Source organism: Microtus ochrogaster, unplaced genomic scaffold (assembly GCF_000317375.1).
Source record: "Microtus ochrogaster isolate Prairie Vole_2 unplaced genomic scaffold, MicOch1.0 UNK109, whole genome shotgun sequence".
Lineage (NCBI taxonomy): Eukaryota > Metazoa > Chordata > Mammalia > Rodentia > Cricetidae > Microtus > Microtus ochrogaster.
Genome location: NW_004949207.1, coordinates 500,673 through 519,157, shown reverse-complemented (window position 1 = coordinate 519,157; position 18,485 = coordinate 500,673). Strand labels below are relative to the sequence as shown.

General features: G+C 54.6%; 2 protein-coding genes across 6 annotated transcripts in view; one reads left to right on the top strand and one right to left on the bottom strand.

The window, feature by feature from the left end:
- Tsc22d4 (TSC22 domain family member 4) overlaps positions 1-1,065 on the bottom strand; it is a 23,085-nt gene extending 22,020 nt beyond the window's left edge. The window contains exon 1 of one of the 2 annotated variants that reach the window (XM_005371455.3): positions 538-1,065. The gene's annotated coding sequence lies outside the window, so the exon portion shown is untranslated. The remainder of the gene's footprint in view (positions 1-537) is intronic. The other variant, XM_005371456.2, reaches the window with a different exon arrangement.
- A 5,084-nt stretch (positions 1,066-6,149) lies between these two features.
- Positions 6,150-16,768, top strand: Nyap1 (neuronal tyrosine phosphorylated phosphoinositide-3-kinase adaptor 1). 4 transcript variants are annotated; one of them, XM_013355280.2, is made up of 7 exons: positions 6,150-6,255; positions 7,526-7,677; positions 9,125-9,480; positions 10,599-12,110; positions 13,019-13,231; positions 13,784-13,893; positions 15,836-16,768. In XM_013355280.2, the coding sequence occupies exons 2-7, from the start codon at positions 7,610-7,612 to the stop codon at positions 16,085-16,087; spliced, it is 2,511 nt and encodes an 836-aa protein (XP_013210734.1). In that variant the 5' UTR covers positions 6,150-6,255; positions 7,526-7,609; the 3' UTR covers positions 16,088-16,768. The 4 variants fall into 4 exon arrangements, with proteins under 4 accessions (XP_013210734.1, XP_005371511.1, XP_005371510.1 ...); XM_005371454.3 differs by having other exon boundaries at positions 6,151-6,255; positions 13,022-13,231; XM_005371453.3 differs by lacking the exon at positions 6,150-6,255 and adding an exon at positions 6,405-6,554.
- Positions 16,769-18,485: the final 1,717 nt, after the last annotated feature.

The following is an 18,485-nucleotide window of genomic DNA, read 5'->3' as shown; positions in this document are numbered from 1 at the left end:
TTTCATCCCTCCAATACCTTTTGCTCGGATTCTGCTGCAGTCTTTGACTTTTTGTAGCGTGTGTGTGTGTGTGTGTGTGTGTGTGTGTGTGTGCGTGAGAGAGAGAGAGAGAGAGAGAGAGAGAGAGAGAGAGAGAGAGAGAGAGAGAACGTGAGCAAAAGAAAAGCAGGGGCCAAACCACCTCCGGGGCTTCCTCTCGGGGGAGCCGACTGGGGGAGGAAAATGAAAGTCACTAGAGACCCAGAGACAAGTAGAGATGACAGACTCGAACAGAGGGGGACCGAATTCAGAGCACCCAGAACAGGAAGAAGCAGCTGGGACCCAAAGTTGGATATTTCTTGCTTGAGATCCAAAGTCGTCCCCAACACGGGTCTCCAGGGCCAGGGGCAAAGGGGTGAACCGGCTCCTCCCCTGAAAGGGCCACCCTGAGGCCTCGGCTGGGCCTCAAACCCACCCCACCCCCACCGACTCCCCCATCGCTGGTTAGGCACTGCCCGCCAAGCCAAGCGCCCCGCCCAGCCCGGGAGTCCTACCTACCTCTCGGGCCTCGGCCACCGAGCTGAGCTGGAGAGAGGACCTGGGGACTAAAGACGTCCTTTTTTTTCCCCCTAGGGCCTCTTGGGCCCTCGGGCAATGCAGGCCACGGCAGACGGCAGTCAAGGGCTACCTAGTGCTCCCCGGCGTCTGCATCTCACTCTGCCAGGCATCCCCGTGGAAAGTTTGCAGTTGAGACGAGAAGAAACCGGCGCGTCCACGGCGGAGCCCAGGCTCGGCCTCGGCTAACACTCCACGGGTCTTCCCGGTCGCTGTGGGAGGGGGCGGCTCAGCCCCCCGTCGGCTCCAGGTCCCTTTAGTGGCTCTCTCAAGGCTCCTCCCACGTGGCCCCACTGGATGGAACTCTGGGCTCCTCTGCTCCGCTCCGTCTCTGTCTCGGTCTTGGCCTCTCTCTTTCTGGGCTGTTGACAACCCCCACACCAGGAAGTCCTGCCTTCTCGGGCCTGCTCACTGCTCCTCTCCTCCTCCTTCCCCTCTTCCTCCTCCCTCCTCCCTCCTCCCTCCTGAGGCTCCGTGCCAGCTGGCCCGGAGCCAGGCCTGCCACAGCCGCAGCCGCAGCTTACAGTTGCCGCCGCCGCCGCCGCCGCTGCTGCTCGCTGCTGCTCGCTGCTGTTGCTGCTGCTGCTGCTGCTGCTGCTGCTGCTGCTGCTGCTGCTGCGGCTGCGGCGGCGGCGGCGGCCCCAAACTGGCTGCTTTAACCCTACACCTGCCGGGACCGAGCCAGCTCTTCCTCGGAAGGAGGGGCGTGGAGGGCGTGGAGGGCGGAGAAAAATAGGAGGAGCCTGCGGGAGGCCAGGGATTCCCTTCTTGTAGGCTGTTGCTGCCATTGGTCCGCAGGCTCGCCAAAAAGAGTCGCGGGGAACGTGCCAGACGAGTCCTAGGTACCTGGCTGTCCTTAAATACCTAGTAAATATTACCGAGTGGCTGTGATTGTCACAGAGTCACTGGTTTTCACCGTAACTTCACTAGAAACTTCCCCTCCCTACCCTTTTTCAAAAGCGGGTGGTTATGAAAAATTTTAAACATGCCCCAAAGTAGAGGAAATAGGATAATGAACGCCCACGAGCGCCATCATGGACTTGTGACAATTATGAGCTCTACCCAATCGTGTTTCATCCCTCCAATACCTTTTGCTCGGATTCTGCTGCAGTCTTTGACTTTTTGTAGCGTGTGTGTGTGTGTGTGTGTGTGTGTGTGTGTGCGCGCGCGCGTTTGCATTTGGAGGTCAGCTTGCAGGAATCGGTTCTTCCCCCATGTAAGTCCTAGGGTGGAATAGTGCCAGCCATCTGGTTTAGCGGCAAGTGCCTTTACCCACTGAGCCATCGTGTCTATACTGTTCCTGTATTTGTCTCATTGTTGTTTTGTTGAGGGGTTCACGACAGGGTTTCTCTAGCCCCGACTGTCCTGGAATTCGCTTTGTAGACCAGGCTGGCCTTGAACTCAGAGATCGGTCTGCCTCTGCTAGGATTAAAGATGTGCACCACCACAGCCGGGTTCTGTCCCTCCCTGTATTTGAAATTCAATCTGTGATACAGTGTTACTCCCTTTCTTAGACCAGGAAATGGAGAAGCAGAATATCTAAAAAGGCTGTTGGTAGTAGGACCGAGGCCTCTGTGCCATATGTGCGCATGCGTGTGCAATTGCACACACCTGTGTGTTTGTTAGCTAGAGGCCCACATTGGGTGTCCTCCATCACTCTCCACCTTATTCCTCTGAGACAAGGTCGCTCCTGAGGGAAGAGCTTGGCTGGCAGCCAGCAAGCCACAGTAATTCTGCCGTCTCTGTCTTCCACAGCACTGAGGTTATAGGCACATATGGCCATGCCTGGCTTTTTACTCGGGCGCTGGAAGATTTAAACTCAAGTCCTCAGACTTGTACAGCGAGACGTTTTACCTGCTGAGCCCCATCTCCTCAGCCCCCAACAGGTATTGCTACAAAGTCATCTGTGTTCTTCTCTGTCCGTCAGCTACACACAAAGGTAGATCTGAAGATGAGCTTGCTCAGCTGTATTTCCCCACTATGGTCAGACACGCGCCTGTGACCACAAAACTGCCCCACAGGTGTCCCTGAGGACCAGTCCCAGCTGGCCACAGGCATAGACCCCCTCCCCACCTCCTACCCTATCCCTCCTCTCCCATACTATTCCTTGATCATTATGAGGGAGAATTCACACACACAAAGGGTCTGCTCGGTGCCTGGCAAGAAGAAACAGACTCCCAACTGCCATTTTTCTGTCTTGGCACTGATAACTGGCATTCTGAGTGGGAGCCTTTCATCCAAAGCAGGATCGAAAGGCGGCATCTGCTGTCACTCGGGAGTTGGGAAGGAGATGGGTTCTCATTAATTTTACTCTAACAAAACTGTTCTTAAGTCCTAACTGAGTGTGGCAGTACATGTACAAGTCCATAAACCCCAGATCTTGGGAGGTGACCTAGAGGCAGCCGCAGCTACGTAAGATCCTGTTTTCAATAGCGGCAGAAAGACAGATGGCAGACAGACAGAAAGAAGGGAGAATCCTCTCGGTTAGGCTGGGGGTCTGGTTTTAGTAGGGTGCTTGCTTCATATAAATGAAGCCTGGGTTCCATCTCCAGCATAAGTTGGCCATGTGTAGTGGTACACACCTCTAATCCCAGCATTCTAAGAGGTTCAGAATGACTAAGAGGCTAGCCTCGGCTACATAAGACTTAGGTGGTGGCGATGGCATACACCATTAATCTTAGAGTTGATTTAGGAGGCAGAGGCAGGAAACGCTCACATAATTTCTTTTTAAAGACAGGGTTGTTTTTTTGGGGGGGGTTTTGTTTGTTTGTTTGTTTTTTTGAGACAAGGTTCCTATGTAGCTTTGGTGCCTGTCCTGGAAATAGCTGTTGTAGACCAGGCTGGCCTCGAACTCACAGAGATCCGCCTGCCTTTGCCTCCGGAATGCTGGGATTAAAGGCGTGAGCCACCACCACCCGGCTAAAGACAGGGTCTTCTATAGTTCAAGTGAGTAGCCAAGTGAACGTCTACCTGATCCTTCTGCTACTATTCAAAAATTACAAGTATAAGCCTCACCTGACACCCGTGGAAAATTCCAACCACTCTTATTGTGGTGGCAGTGTTGGTGATGGTGCTGGCCATGGAACCTAGGCATGCTAGGTAAGTACTCTACCGCCAAGCCACATTTCCACCTTCTTTTTTACTTTTTTTGTTTGTTTGTGAACTTGCTTTATAGACCAGACTGGGCTTGAACTCACAGAGATCCACCTGCCTCTGCTCCCAAGTGCTGGGTTAAAAGCTTGCAGCCACCACTGCCAGGCTTGCAAATATTAAAAAAAAAAATAATTTCTAGCTAGGTGTGGTTGCACACTCCTTTAATCCCAGCAGTCCAGAGGCAGGGGCAGGTGGATCTCTGAGTTCAAGGCCAGCCTGGTCTATAACGTTGAGTCCCAAAATAGGAAGGGATGCACAGAGAAACCCTGTATTGAAAAACCAAAGTGGTCTGGAGAGATGACTCAGTGGTGAAAAGCAGTGCTGCTCTTCCAGAGGACCCGAGTTCAATTCCCAGCACCCACCCACAGGGCAGCTCACAACTGGCTGTAACTCCCTCCAGTTCCAGAGGATCTGACACCCTCACAAAGACAGACATGCACATGCCAATGCACATAAAATAAGAACAAATAAATCATTTTAAAAAAGCAATTCCAAGCCGGGCGGTGGTGGCGCATGCCTGTAATCCCAGCACTCGGGAAGCAGAGGCAGGCAGATCTCTGTGAGTTCGAGGCCAGCCTGGTCTACAAAGGGAGTTCCAGGACAGCCTCCAAAGCTACAGAGAAACCCTGTCTCGAAAAACCAAAATAATAATAATAATAATAAAATAAAAATAAAAAAGCAATTCCAGTCTCCCACCCCTCATCTATTTATTCTTTATCTTTTTTTTTTGTTTGTTTGTTTTTGTTTTTTGAGACAGGGTTTCTCTGTGGCTTTGGAGCCTGTCCTGGAACTAGCTCTTGCAGACCAGGCTGACCTTGAACTCACAGAGATCAGCCTGCCTCTGCCTCCCGGGTGCTGGGGGGGCTACCACCACCCAGCTATTCTTTTTGTCTGTCTTGTAGCAGCCATAGTAAACAAAGGCAGTAGTAGCAAGGTCCTAAAGTCCAGGAAACGAGTTTCCCTCATACTCTCCCTCCAGATCTAATCCTTATTATGGGCCTCTTATAAAGTGCTCACAGCCCCTCTTCCTTCCTGAGGACTTTTTTTTTTTTTTTTTTTTTTTTTTTGGTTTTTCGAGACAGGGTTTCTTTGTGGGTTTGGAGCCTGTCCTGGAACTAGCTCTTGTAGACCAGGCTGGTCTCGAACTCACAGAGATCCGCCTGCCTCTGCCTCCCAAGTGCTGGGATTAAAGGCATGCGCCACCACCACCCCGCCTGAGGACTTTTTATTTACGTCTCAAGCAGGCTGCATTGGCTTTGAACTTGTGTAGCTAAGGATGGCCTTGAACTGAACAGCCTCCCACTTCCACCTGAGGAATGCCAGAATCACAGGTGTGTGCCACAGCGCGCCATACCTCCAATAATGTTATTTGAGGCAGGTATGAAATGAGTCATGGATCCGACAAATAACGAGATTTGCTTGAGGCCACACAGCACACCGGCAAAGACTTTGCCGCATTGCAAAGCATCCACAGGTACCAAGGATTAGGGTGTGCAGACTGCAGGAATCCCATTTTTCAGTTAGTGGAGGGTACAGCCGAGGTCTTCTTGACGCTAATTTACCCAACCACAGCGCTATGTGTCAAAACTGATCCAAGCAAGGAATTTGTCAAGGGGTTGATGAGAAAAGGAGGGGTGAGATCACATCCCTCACCCCTCCCAGGCTGTGCCCAGGGTGGTCTCGGGCAGAGGCCAACCTGGTGCGCCCAGATCCTGACGGGCGGCGCCCACGGTGTCAAAGGTTAGTAGAGGATGACTTGGGCCGCGGGGGCGGACGTGCGGGGAGACTTTGAGCCCCACACGACAGAACAAGGTCCGGGCGCCTGGGAGGCTGCAAGGGGAGGAGGCCCAGCACCAAGCCAGCCAGCTCTCCTGCCCTCCCCTCACCTAGGGCGGGGTGGGGGTGGGGGCACCGCGGGGACTAGGCCAAACGAGCACGCCCCCTGCTGAACAGACGCCTCGGTCTCCGGGCGGCCGACTCGGAGCCCCTCTGCCAGCCTCACCGCTTGGCAGCACCCAGGGACCGCAGCCGCAGCCTCCCACCCGGGAGCGCTAAGGCGCACTGGGCTCCCGGGTGGGTGCGACCTCCAGACTCCCGCTGGGGGGCGCAGCTGAGCACCCCGCTCCGCTTGGGGTTTGGGAGACCCAACCCAGCACCGCCCGTCTGGGTAGGGGGCTCGGGTCTCTTAGGACCAGACACCCGAAAGCTGAGGAGCGGGACTCCCGCACCCCAAGACCTGCCTCTCGAGCTCCCTTGTCCGCTCCGCGCGCCCTGTGCTCCCCACCCCAACCTGCTGGTGCAGCGCCGCACCGCCGTTCCCGCTCTGTCCTTGGAGGGTGTGGAAGGGTGGGTTTGGGGCCGGGGGCGGGTCTGGGGGCGGACCCGGAGGCGGGGCTGTCTCTGCGGCAGGGCCCAGTTCGGCTCCCCCGGTCTCTCTCTGTCTCTCCTCCTCCCTCCTCCTGCTCCGGGCGGAGCCCGGCATGGGGGGGCCGGTGCCCGGCAGGCCAGGTACGGTGATGTAGAAACTGGGGAGGCTTCATGCGGGGAAGTGGTGATGGGGGGGACTAGGGGCAGGGAGGATTGGCGGGGCGAGAGGCGGAGACACCCAGGATAGCAGGACAAGGGGAAGAGGAGGGGGTGCCCCGGGAACCTGGGGCCTTTGGATGGAGGGGGGGGGATGAAACAGGCCAGGTTTGGAACAAACTGGGGAAGGAGGAGGACGGCTGTGAGGAGGGGCTCCAGGGAGGAGACGTGAGGCTGAAGGCGAAAGGGAGAGTGTGTTTGGGGGAAGGGACGCAAAAGCGCAGGTAAGGAGGCCGCAGCCCAGAAGGTTGCCATGGGGCCAGACTGGAGACCCCCGCCCCCGCCAGGGTGGGATTCAGGGGCGGGACTACTTAGGGGAAAGCCGGGGTTCTCCCAAATCCTGAACAGAAAGAAGGTAGATTTGATTTGGGCCATCAGCAAGAGGAGGGAGGCAGAAACCATTGCTGAAGGACCAGGGTGCTCGAATAGAGGTGGACGGAGGTCCAGGCCCAAGATTGGAAAAGCGGGCACTCCAGGGAGTGAAGGTAGATGGATGGGTGGGATTTTAGTTGCCCAACTCAGTCTCACCATCCTTCCTTCTGCATCCCCACCCTGTCCTGATGATCCCCCCATTAAGCCTCAGGGCCCAAGAGAGGGTAGCAAACCTAACTGCCCCCCCTTCCCTAGCTGGGTGCAATGTACGCAAGTAGGCCCTGAGCACAACTCCTTGTCTGTAGGTGTGACCAGTTCCAGAGCAGATTTGTGTGCTAGAGGTCTGTGTGTATCGGTGGGTGTGTCGGTGGGTGTTTATGTCTGTGTTCGCTGTTCCTGGGTTTGTGTTTACCTATGCCCCTCTATGTCTGCCCCAGTTTGTAAGTACATCTGTGGCGGGGTGCTGTGTCTATACGTACTGTGTGCCTACAGAGTTGCTGTATGTTTGTGTGGTCTGTGGGGCTCTGGTGGTTCAGGATGTATTTACACAGGATGGGGATCGGTGTTAACCTGATCTCTCCAGAATGGCTCCGAACACCTTTGTCAGGGTGTGTGACTCTGCACACACACACACACTCGTATGTCTGTCTGTCTGTCTGTCTGTCTGTCTGTCTGTCTGTCTGGGAGGGGTCCCATAGACTGTACTGGATATTCTGCACCTGTGTTTTCCTCTTCGGGAGACCCAAATCATGTCTCTGCTCCTTCTCCTCCCTCCCCAACCCTCTCTCCCCTTGTCTCCTTCTCACCCGTTCCCCTTCTCAAGTGGATCCGGGACCCAGGGAGGGCCGCCCCCCGGGCCTGGTGGCATTAAGCAGGGCCCCTCAGCCCCCACCTCTTGCCCCACGACATGAACCTTCTCTACCGAAAAACCAAGCTGGAGTGGAGACAGCACAAAGAAGAGGAGGCCAAAAGGAGGTAAGGCCCTAGCCTGTCCCTTGGCCTGTTGCACAGTCCCCTGGGCCACAACCCCTCCCCTCCTGGAGCCCATCGGCCTTATCACTGATGAGAGTTCTTTTCCCCAGTTGGTTTTTGACTTAGCACAGAATGGCTGCCAGTGTCCATGCTTGGTTCCAGTCTTGTTCCTGGCTCCCTGAGAGAGGGGTATGGCTAGGGCATGCCTTTCAGCTTTGGAGAGAGCCCTGTTGGCTTTTCTTTATGCCTATGGGCCCCGAGTCCCTCCCCAATTCTCTTTTCTGTTATTCTAAGGCTGGCTGCTGGCTTTCCCCTGTCACCTGATCTTGGAAAGGGCAGGCCCCACCGTCCTCACAGGGTCTAGGGAGAGGGTCATTTTAGGGGCCTCGAGACCATTCATGTGTCTCACCCAGTCTCCTCTCGTGGAGGAAGTGACTAACTAAGTGTGTGTGTGTGTGTGTGTGTGTGTGTGTGTGTGTGTGGCCTTAGGGGATTTATAGGCTAAGTCCTACAGAAGAGCAGGTGGAGACCCTCATACCCCCCAACTCTTGTGTCCCTCCCAACTCTTTCTCCTTGCCCTCCCAGGAACCCAGGCCTAGCCTCTCTCAGCTTCCTCCTCCTCTTTTCCCTTTGACTGCACAGCCTCTTGGAGCCTGAGTCAGAACCACCTCCCAGCTCCCTTCTCCCTCCTCGCAACTGTGGAGTTTAATTCTTGTTGTTAATTAGATTAATCAGAGCGATCACTACAGCGATCTCTCCCTAATGAAGGGTTAGTAGACAGGGCCTTAATGGGAGCCCACCCCACAGCAGGCAGCGCTCCCCTCTTCTCTGCCAGCCGCCCCCCCCCCTTCACTCACCCAGGACAGAGAAAGGGAATAGGAGTGAGCTGGGGAGGTTGACAGAGAGAGAGAGCAGGAGAGGGGGAGAGAGGGGGGAGAGCGCCCAGAGAGGCCACTCTAGTGATTCAGGCATCACACCCTGTGTCTGGGAGAGATGGCCTGTAATGTGACAGGGGCCACAGTAGCTGGGCATGAAGAGAGGCCGGAAACCAGGTGTGGGCTAGCATGTGAGGGGAGTCACAGGGGCAGGTGTGTCTGCTTGTCTGGCAGGTGGCTGTTGCCTGGATTGTATCTTTGTCCACGGAAGAGACTGTGTGCCAGTTAGGTGGTCGGTCAGCCACAGGGAGACGGTCTTACATATACACCATTTCTTTCCTTTCTCACAGCGTATGCTGCCCCCGCCCCCTAGTGCCTGGCTTTCCTTAAATCCAAAGAATCAGCCTGGGAGCATTCCTGCCTTAGACCTTCAGATGTCCCTATCCCGGGCTCCCATCCTCACTGGGGAAAAAGTTATTCTGCTCTTGAAAAGCCGTCTCCTCCTGAGACAGAGGAAGGCAAGTTGGAGGCCTGCTGTCTAACTTCTGTTCCATCTTGTCTTCTTTTCTCCCCAGCTCTAGTAAGGAAACAGCTCCTACAGCCCCAGTGGGGCCTGGGGCTGTCCCAGGGCCTGGGGTCCGAGTGCGGGACATAGCCTCGCTTCGAAGGTCCCTCAGGATGGGTTTCATGACGATGCCCGCATCCCAGGAGCACACCCCTCACCCCTGCCGCAGCGCCATGGCCCCACGCTCTCTCTCCTGCCATTCGGTCGGCAGCATGGACAGTGTAGGGGGTGGGCCTGCAGGAGGCGGGGGAGGTCTCACAGAGGATGGTAGCACCCGAAGACCCCCGGCTAAGCCCCGGAGACACCCCAGTACCAAGCTCAGCATGGCAGGATCAGGGGCAGAGACACCACCAAGTAAGAAAGCAGGTGAGACACCCACCCTGTTCTCCTAGTCCTCTAGGAGGAAGCTGGCAGCCGGTAGGATCCATTCCAACCAAGGGGGGGGGGCTCTGGGAGGGTTCATTCAGGCAAGAGCCAAGGAAGTGGAAGGTTCCATTCTCAAAAGGAATAGGGGGTTTCTTTTTAGGTGGACCTCAGATGAACCATTCAAGGGCAGGAGACACTCCCTCAAAACAGCTCGTAGGAAAGGCCACAAGGGTGGGTGAGAATTGCAGATCCTGGGGTTGGTTGGGGGCTGAGGTAGGATGCTTCAGGCTACATGATGAGACCCAGTTTCGAAAAGCAAACACATGAACAAAAACCTGAAGAAAAGACAAAAAGCAAATCAACGAAATCCTAAACATGATGGTCCAGGCCTCTAATTCCAGCACTCAGGAGGCAGAGGCAGGAGGATCTCTGAGTTCAAGGCCAGCCTGAACTATATATTCAGGCTAGTCAAGGCTACAGAGTGAGACCCTATCTCAAACAAACAGCAAAACAAAAAAAGAAGGAGAATGAAAAAGAAAAGAGAGAAAAAGACTGGGAACTGCCTTGAGGAAAAGGAACCTAGTGGGCTCTGAGTGGAAGGTTGTGGGAAAGGTACCTAGGTGAATATGTCCTTGAAGGTGGGTCAAGAGGTTAGAAAGAAATTCTCCCCCTTACTGTAGAATGAGTTCAAGGTCAGCCTGGACAGCTTAGAGGCCCTTTCTTAAAAGAGAAAAAATTTATGTAAGAAAAATGCAGTGAGGGGCTGGGGTGTAGCTCAATGGTAGAGCCCCTGCCTAGAATCCCCCAGTGAGGGGTTGGGGTGTGGGTCAGTGGTAGAGCCCCTGCCTAGAATCCCCCAGTGAGGGGTTGGGGTGTGGGTCAGTGGTAGAGCCCCTGCCTAGAATCCCCCAGTGAGGGGTTGGGGTGTGGGTCAGTGGTAGAGCCTCTGCCTAGAATCCCCCAGTGATGGTTTGGGGTGCGTGGTCAGTGGTAGAGCCCCTGCCTAGAATCCCCCAGTGAGGGGCTGGGGCGTGGTCAGTGGTAGAGCATTACCTGGCATGTTAGATGCTCTGTATTCAATAATCTGCATTTCTTTTTCTCCTTCCCACCCTTCTTAGGCTCTCAAAAGCCAACCCCTGAGTGCCGAGAATCTAGCCGTAAGGTTCCGCCACAAAAACCCAGGCGAAGCCCCAACACCCAGCTGTCTGTGTCCTTCGATGAGTCTTGTGCCCCAGCCCCATGTCCTCGAGGGGGGAACCTGCCCCTGCAACGCCTCGGCAGGGCTTCTCGAGTAGCTGGAGACCTGGACGCAGGTGCTCAAGAGGAAGAGCCCGTGTACATTGAGATGGTGGGGGATGTCTTTCGTGGAGGAGGACGAAGTGGAGGAGGCTTGAGCGGGCCTCCTCTTGGAAGTGGAGGCCCAACCCCTCCAGCTGGTGCCGATTCGGACTCTGAAGACAGCGAGGCTATATATGAAGAGATGAAGTACCCCCTGCCTGAAGAGGCAGGAGATGGCAGAGCCAACGGGCCTCCTCCATTGATGGCGCCCTCCCCTCCACAACAGCCTCATGTCCTCCAGCCCCACCCCCACCCTCACCGTCGTCCAGCTTCAGCCCTCCCAAGCCGGAGGGATGGGACACCCACCAAGACCACTCCTTGTGAGATCCCCCCACCTTTTCCCAACCTCCTTCAGCACCGGCCTCCACTCCTGGCCTTCCCCCAAGCCAAGTCTGCTTCCCGAGCCCCTGGCGATGGGGTCTCAAGGCTACCGGTCCTCTGCCACTCCAAGGAGCCAGCCGGTTCTACCCCAGCTCCCCAAGTGCCTGCACGAGAGCGGGAGACGCCTCCCCTGCCGCCTCCGCCTCCTGCTGCCAACCTGCTATTGCTGGGACCATCAGGCCGAGCCCGGAGCCACTCAACGCCATTGCCACCCCAGGGCTCTGGCCAGACCCGGGGGGAGCGGGAGCTCCCCAATTCTCACAGCATGATCTGCCCCAAAGCGGCAGGGGTACCGGCAGCCCACCCTGCCCCAGCTGCCTTGCTCCCCGGCCCCCCCAAGGACAAGGCCGTGTCGTACACTATGGTGTATTCTGCGGTGAAAGTGACCACACACTCTGTCCTGCCAGCTGGTCCACCCCTGGGTGTTGGGGAGCCAAAGACGGAGGAGATCTCGGTTCTCCATGGAATGCTTTGTGCCAGTTCAAGGCCCCCTGTACCAGGGAAATCCAGCCCCCATAGTGGGGCTATGGGTTCAGCAGCTGGGGTCCTGCACCACCGTAGCTGCCTGGCCTCCCCCCACAGCCTTCCGGATCCAACTGCAGGCCCCCTGACTCCCCTCTGGACTTATCCAGCCACAGCAGCTGGCCTCAAGAGACCCCCTGCCTATGACAGTCTCAAGGCTGGAGGGATGCTGAATAAGGGCTGTGGAATGGGAACACCATCTCCCATGGTCAAGATCCAGCTGCAAGAGCAAGGGACTGATGGGGGTGCCTTTGCCAGCATCTCCTGTGCCCATGTCATCGCCAGTGCGGGGACACCAGAAGAAGAGGAGATGGGCGCCGCATTTGGGGCAGGCTGGGCTCTACAGAGGAAGGTCCTGTATGGAGGGAGGAAAGCAAAAGATCCGGACAGTGAGTGAGGAGGGGGATTGGGTGTGGGGGTGTTGCTGGTGGTTTGGGGTTGGGGGTTAAATATTGAAGGGAGATATTTAGAAATGGCAGGTCTATTGTCCTGTCCAGGGAAGTTTTCTGGGAGACCAGATAGATGGGGATGGGGAACAGAATGAATGGGTGGGGGAGGGGAGATATCTCTGAATGTGTTCAGGAAAAGGTAAGAAGTAAGGTCTGGGATAGGGGCTGGGGGGGGGGGCGGTGATCCAGCCACATCCTGCTCCACCCTCTGCCCCTCCCTTCCTTGGGCTGCAAGGGTGTGTGTTTGTGAGTGTGTGCACACTAGGAACTAAACACAGCTGCCTCCCAGCTATTACCATGGCAACCCATCCAGACAGGAGTGAGAGGAGAGGGAGGCCCCTACCGTTGCCAGGCAACGCAATGCTCTGCCAGGCCTGCTCTCAGAGATGGGCTTAGTTCACACACAGCCCTTCCCCCCACTCTATACACTCAATGTAACCCCCATACCCTCTTTCTGAGATCAGGATTTGGGATTCTCCCCACAGAGAGACAGCACCCCTGTTTTCCAGGGTGTTCATTCTGACCCTGTCTGGTCCTGGAGAGGTTTTAAAAACCAATGCTAGGGTCGAGAAGGCCCCTCTGGCCAGGGGAAGGGTTTTCCGAACAGAGCACATATATGTGATTCTGAGTCCCAGTGACGGTAACAATGGGGAGAAAGGAAGGTGACAGGGCTGGGGTGTGTGTGTGTGCGCATGTGCGTGTGTTGAAGTGTGAGGTCGAGCCTTTGCCATTCCTGCTGGGATTCACTGAAGGGCGACCCATGCTGCATTATATGTGCCTGCTGGGGATAGAAAGGCCCCTCCCACCTGCGGGCACTGAGTTTTTTGTTTGTTTGTTTGTTATCCCAGCAGAAGTCGAGGACGGTGCCCGGGCCTGGAATGGCAGTACAGAGGGTCCCGCCAAGGTGGAGCATGAGGACAGGGGCCAGGTGGCATCAGGGATTCCTGTGAGGAGCCAGGGGGCAGAGGGTCTGCTGGCCAGGATCCACCACGATCGAGGAGGGAGCCGCACAGCGTTGCCAGTCCCTTGCCAGACTTTCCCGGCCTGCCACCGGAATGGAGGTGACACCTTGCTCTCATACTCTACACAGAGATGGGTGGGTCAGGAATCTGCCAGGGTCCACCTGGGACCAGTCTGCCTGACTTCCTATCAACTCTATGTCTACAGTCATTAACCTTTGAACAGTATTTCTCGTACATTGAATGGAACCCAGGAGTTCCCTCAAGCAAGGCAGGTGCTCTACCACTGAGCCACACCCCAGCCCCTCAGTGGGGGATTCTAGGCAGGGGCTTTACCACTGAGTCACACCCCAGCCCCTCAGTGGGGGATTCTAGGCAGGAGCTCTACCACCAAGCCACACCCCAGACCCTCAGTGGGGGATTCTAGGCAGATGCTCTACCACTGAGTCACACCCCAGCCCCTCACTGGGGGATTCTAGGCAGGTGCTCTACCACTGAGCCACATCCCCAGCCTAGATCCCTGAATCTTAACACTGTATCTCCATCTCCTTTCTTTTCATGAGGCAGGGGACAGTTTGGCCTACAGCCTCTTCAGGGAGGTGAGGGACCAGACTTCTGTAGGTCTCTCTTCTCATTTCTGGTTTCTGGGCCTAGATTTCACAGGAGGGTACCGCCTGGGTCGCTCTGCCTCCACCTCTGGAGTCCGTCAGGCTGCGCTCCATACCCCTCGGCCCTGCAGCCAGCCCAGGGTTGCCCTGAGCCAGGTGAGCGTCTGGTCTTTGTTTTATCTTTGAAGGAGCAGCAAGAGAAGGCTTGGGTATGGAAAGAAAGGATAGACCCACTCACTCACCCGTATAATCTAATCTCTGACCAAAAAAAGCTGAGGAAAAAAAAATTCATCTGGAGTTAGTTGGGCTACATTAAAAAAAAAAAATCCTGCCTGGTGGTGGTGGAACACACCTTTAATCCCAGCATTTAGGGGTCAGAGACAGGTGGATTTCTGTGAGTTCAAGACCAGCCTGATCTACCAAGTGAGTTCCAGGACAGGCTCCTACAGAGCCTACAGGGAAACCCTGTCTCAACAAAACAAAACAAATCCTGTCTGAAAATACCAAATTAAAAAATACTAAATAGAGTAAGAAAGAGATCATGGCACTATAAGGCACATCCTGTGACCCCAGTTTGGGAGGTGGGAGCAGGAGGATTGGGAGTTCAAGATCATCTTTCCTAGGCTACATACTGAGTTCCAGGCCAGCCTGCAAAAAAAAAAAAAAAAGAACAGAAAGAAAAAGGGGGTAAAGATGGCTGGACAGTTAAGAGCATATCTCCCCCCCTTCCCCCCCTGCGAAGGACCAGAGTTCAATTCCCAGCACCCCACATTGTACACTTCGCAACCGCCTCTAACGCGAGCTCCAGGGGCTCCAATGTCTTCCGGACTCCAAGTCCAAATGTATAGCATATACTCACACAGGCACATACACAAATAAATGAAAAATCTTAAAAAGAAAGTGGGCTGGGAAATGGCTCTGTGGGTAAAGGTGGTTGCCACCAAGCCTAAGAACTGAGAGAGTTTGGTCCTCAGAAGCCATGTGGTGGAAGGAGAGGACCCACACCCAAAAGTTGTCTTCTGACCTCCGTGAGCTGTGGCATGGGCCAGCCAGCCTCTCAAACATGAAATTGTTCTTCTTAAAAAATAATAAAAGGGGGGCAGGGGTGTTCTTCTTGAACACGGGGCACAGGACAGACACGCACGGCGGAACAAACACAGACACGACACGGCGGCTCCCACGTGGGTCCACTTTAATGGGGGAGGGAAACACAAAAGGGCGAAGGATGTGGGACACACGAGGAAAAGGCAGGACGAGAGGGGGGCCTCTTGTGGCCTTGCTTTTTACGGGGGGGCCCAAGGCAATCTGGGAAGAATATCCCACACCTGCGCGCAGGTGTGCGCACAGGCAACCATAGTCCAGGGGGAGTCTGGGAGTTGTAGTTTTCCAAAAGAACAACAGAAATAAATGACATGCTTTTAAAATTTTTTACTAAATAAATAGGAAAGGAAGATAAATGAAAGAAAAGGGGGGAAATCCAGACTGGGACTAACCAGTGGACCCGCACAGGCTGAGGGAAACAGGAACGAAAGACAAAAATAGACAGGATAGCATGGAGCTGGCTAGCATGGTCACCGAAGCAGGGCCCTGGGTGGTGGCCAGTCTGGGCCGTGACTGTCTACGTGGTACCTTTAGTGGTTTAGAAAAGACCCCCTTCAAGGACAAATTTGAAAAATGCCTGTCTGGTCTGGAATGACTAGTATTTTTGTTTGTTTGGTTTTTGGCTTTTTTGTTTGCTTGTTTTTGGAGACTATAAAGGATCTCATGGTCTTCTAGAACAAGATCTTTTTTTATTTTTTGTTTGTTTGTTTTGTTGGTTTTTCGAGACAGGGTCTCTCTGTGTGTAGCCCTGGAACTCACTCTGTAGACCAGGCTGGCTTCTTAGGGCCAGGCAAGCCTAGTCTAACACCAGAGTGCATCACTGGAGAAAGAGTGCCCAAACTGGAGACCTGTCCCATCACACCCACAACCTGGGAAAGAGGACCTGCAGCTGCACCTGGGGGAGGGTTTGTTTCTACAGGAGGTCGTTGGTTTGGGCACAAGGTCCTTGACGTTCCCTGTCGCACGTATTTTTCTTTCTCTGGGGTTCCTGGCACAGACCCACCCTGTTCTGCCTCTGCCCCTGCCGCCCCAGCCCGCCCGGGAGCGCGACGGCAAGCTCCTAGAGGTGATTGAGCGCAAACGCTGTGTGTGCAAGGAGATCAAGGCACGTCACCGTCCGGACCGGGGGCTCTGCAAGCAAGAGAGCATGCCCATCCTTCCCAGCTGGCGGCGGGGCCCTGAACCCCGCAAGTCCGGCACCCCACCCTGCCGCCGGCAGCACACCGTCCTCTGGGACACTGCCATCTGAGGATGCAGGGGCGGCTTGGGACGCCTGGATTGGAAGGGGAGGAAGCCTGCCCAGGTCTACTTGAGATTTGAGAGATGGAGGGATTAGGAGAGAGGGTTCTTAGTAGGCCCATCGTGGGGACTAGAGGTGCCAGTAGCATCCCAAGAAATTTGGGGGAGGAGGAGGGTTTGCTTGATGTTGGAAGGAAGGGTCTGAGCGTGTAGACCCCTCTTCTTGAAGCGAAGGCCAAGGTGGAGATCACCATGGGAAAAGGTGGGGTTTGGAGGAAGTTGGGGGTGGGGCATATAGGAGATTGACTGGAGCAACAGGGAAACTAGCTCTTTTATTGAGAGCCCGGGGGAGCGGGGAAGGGTATTTATTTTGTTATTTATTTTAGTCTGGAGGGCAGTTCTGGGCTCTTCTGACCTACTCCTGAGTAGGAGTTGGAGAACCGAGGCTAAATTTGCACTCTCCCCAAGGCCAGTGCCTAAAGACCTCCGCCATCCTTGCCCAGCTAAAGTGGGGGGATGGGTCAGCTTGGGGAGCAGTCAGAAGGCAGAGGTTCAGTCAGTGACAGTATCTCTAGTTTTCCCAGAATTTGGTAGTGAGTGTGGTCTGCTGTGAAACAGGCATTTTATTTAGTTCTGGGGTAAGGGTCTAGCCAGGGATGGGTTGGGACGATGGGGAAAGAGGGAAAACTTAAGTGGGTGGAGGGGGCGGGGTATTTATTTAAATTAAAAAAAAAAGCTGTCAGGAACTTTTTTTAAATTCCTTTCTTTTCAGAATAATATATTAAAAGACTCATGATCCAAGAGCTGGCTTCTTATATTTCCCCGTGTGCCCTGTCTTGTACACGTGCTCCTTTTCCCACGATGCCCTGGGTGGGTGGGAGTCCAAGGTGCCACTGGGAGCCGCCCTCATCCATCACACGGAAAGGCAGAGCTTCAGGTAAGTGGGAAGTCCATCATGCTGTCCATCACTTAGTTTGTGTGGGTGATGAGTGCAGGTGTGTGTGCCCCCAGCGTATGCACGCATGTGTTTGTAAGTATGCACCCGTGAGTGTGGACGTCAGAGATTGATCTCAGATGCCTTCGGGAATCAGTGAACCGGGAGCTCATCACTTCTGATCCTGATAGACTAGCTGGCCCGGAAGCTCCAGGGATCCGCCTGTGTCTACCTGGGTCACAGGTGTGAATGCCTGCTTTTTGCTTGGGAGCCTGGGACTCAAACTCAGCTCCTTATGCTTGCTTGACAAAAACTTGATCAGCTGAGCCATTGCCGTCCCCCCCACCCCACCTCCGGTCACTCCATTCTTCCTGAGCTTTGCTGTGTTCTGGCTGTGCATTGCTGCGGAAGGAATGCTCAGACCCAGAAGGTTTGCACTCTGCTGACCTTGTAGTCCGCCCTGGGAGCTGAAACTCCCAGACTCCCATAGATTCAGCTGCAGGACTAACGGAGAAGAAGAGGGCTGTTGGTCACGGGACAGGTGAGGATGCTGGGGTTGTAAATTTGCAGTAGAGCATTTGATCAGAATCTCACAGGGAAGGGATTGGGGCGTGGGTCAGCAGTAGCGTTCTTGCCCAGAATCTCCCAGTGAGGGGCTGGGGATGCGATTTAACACTTGTCTACATCCGTTCCACGCCTAAGGCTCAATCACCTACACCACCAGTAACAAATAAATAATGGTGAGATTGTTAAAAAATCATGACAGCGCTGTGAAGGTTTTCAGAATTGAGGAAACTCCAATTAGGAATAAATTAATGGCCTGGCGATGGTGGCACACGCCTTTAATCCCAGCCCTCAAAGACTACTCAAAAAAAAAAAAAACAGGAAAAAAAGAAATTAATGCTAGTTTGAGAGGGGCAGTGGGGTGCAGTTCTGTAATCCCAGCCTTTGGGGAGGTGGAGGGAGGAAGAGCCAAAATTCAAGACCTGCCTGAGCTATATAACAAGAACCTGACTCAAAAATACCTAGCTAGAAAATGAAGAGAGGACAGGTCTGATGGTGCAGGCCTCTAATCCCAGCCATAGAGAAAGGCTGGAGGGTCAGTGCTCAAGGTCAAAGCCAGCCGAGGCCCTGCAGAGAACTGGACAAGATGGGTGATGACTCAGGGGTTGAGAGCACTTACAGCTCCTACAGAGCACCTGTGTTTGCTTCCTGGTACCCACATGCCGGTTCCTAGCTGTCTATAACTCCAGTTCCAAGAGATCTACTGCCTTCTCGTGGGATCCAAAGGTACCAGGCATGTATACAGTGCATATACATACATACAACTGGGCAGTGATGGCACATGCCTTTAATTCTAGCACTCGGGAGGCAGAGGCAGGCAAATCTTTGTGAGTTCGAGACCAGCCTGGTCTACAAGAGCTAGTTCCAGGACAGGCACCAAAGCTACAGAGAAACCTTGTCTTGAAAAAAC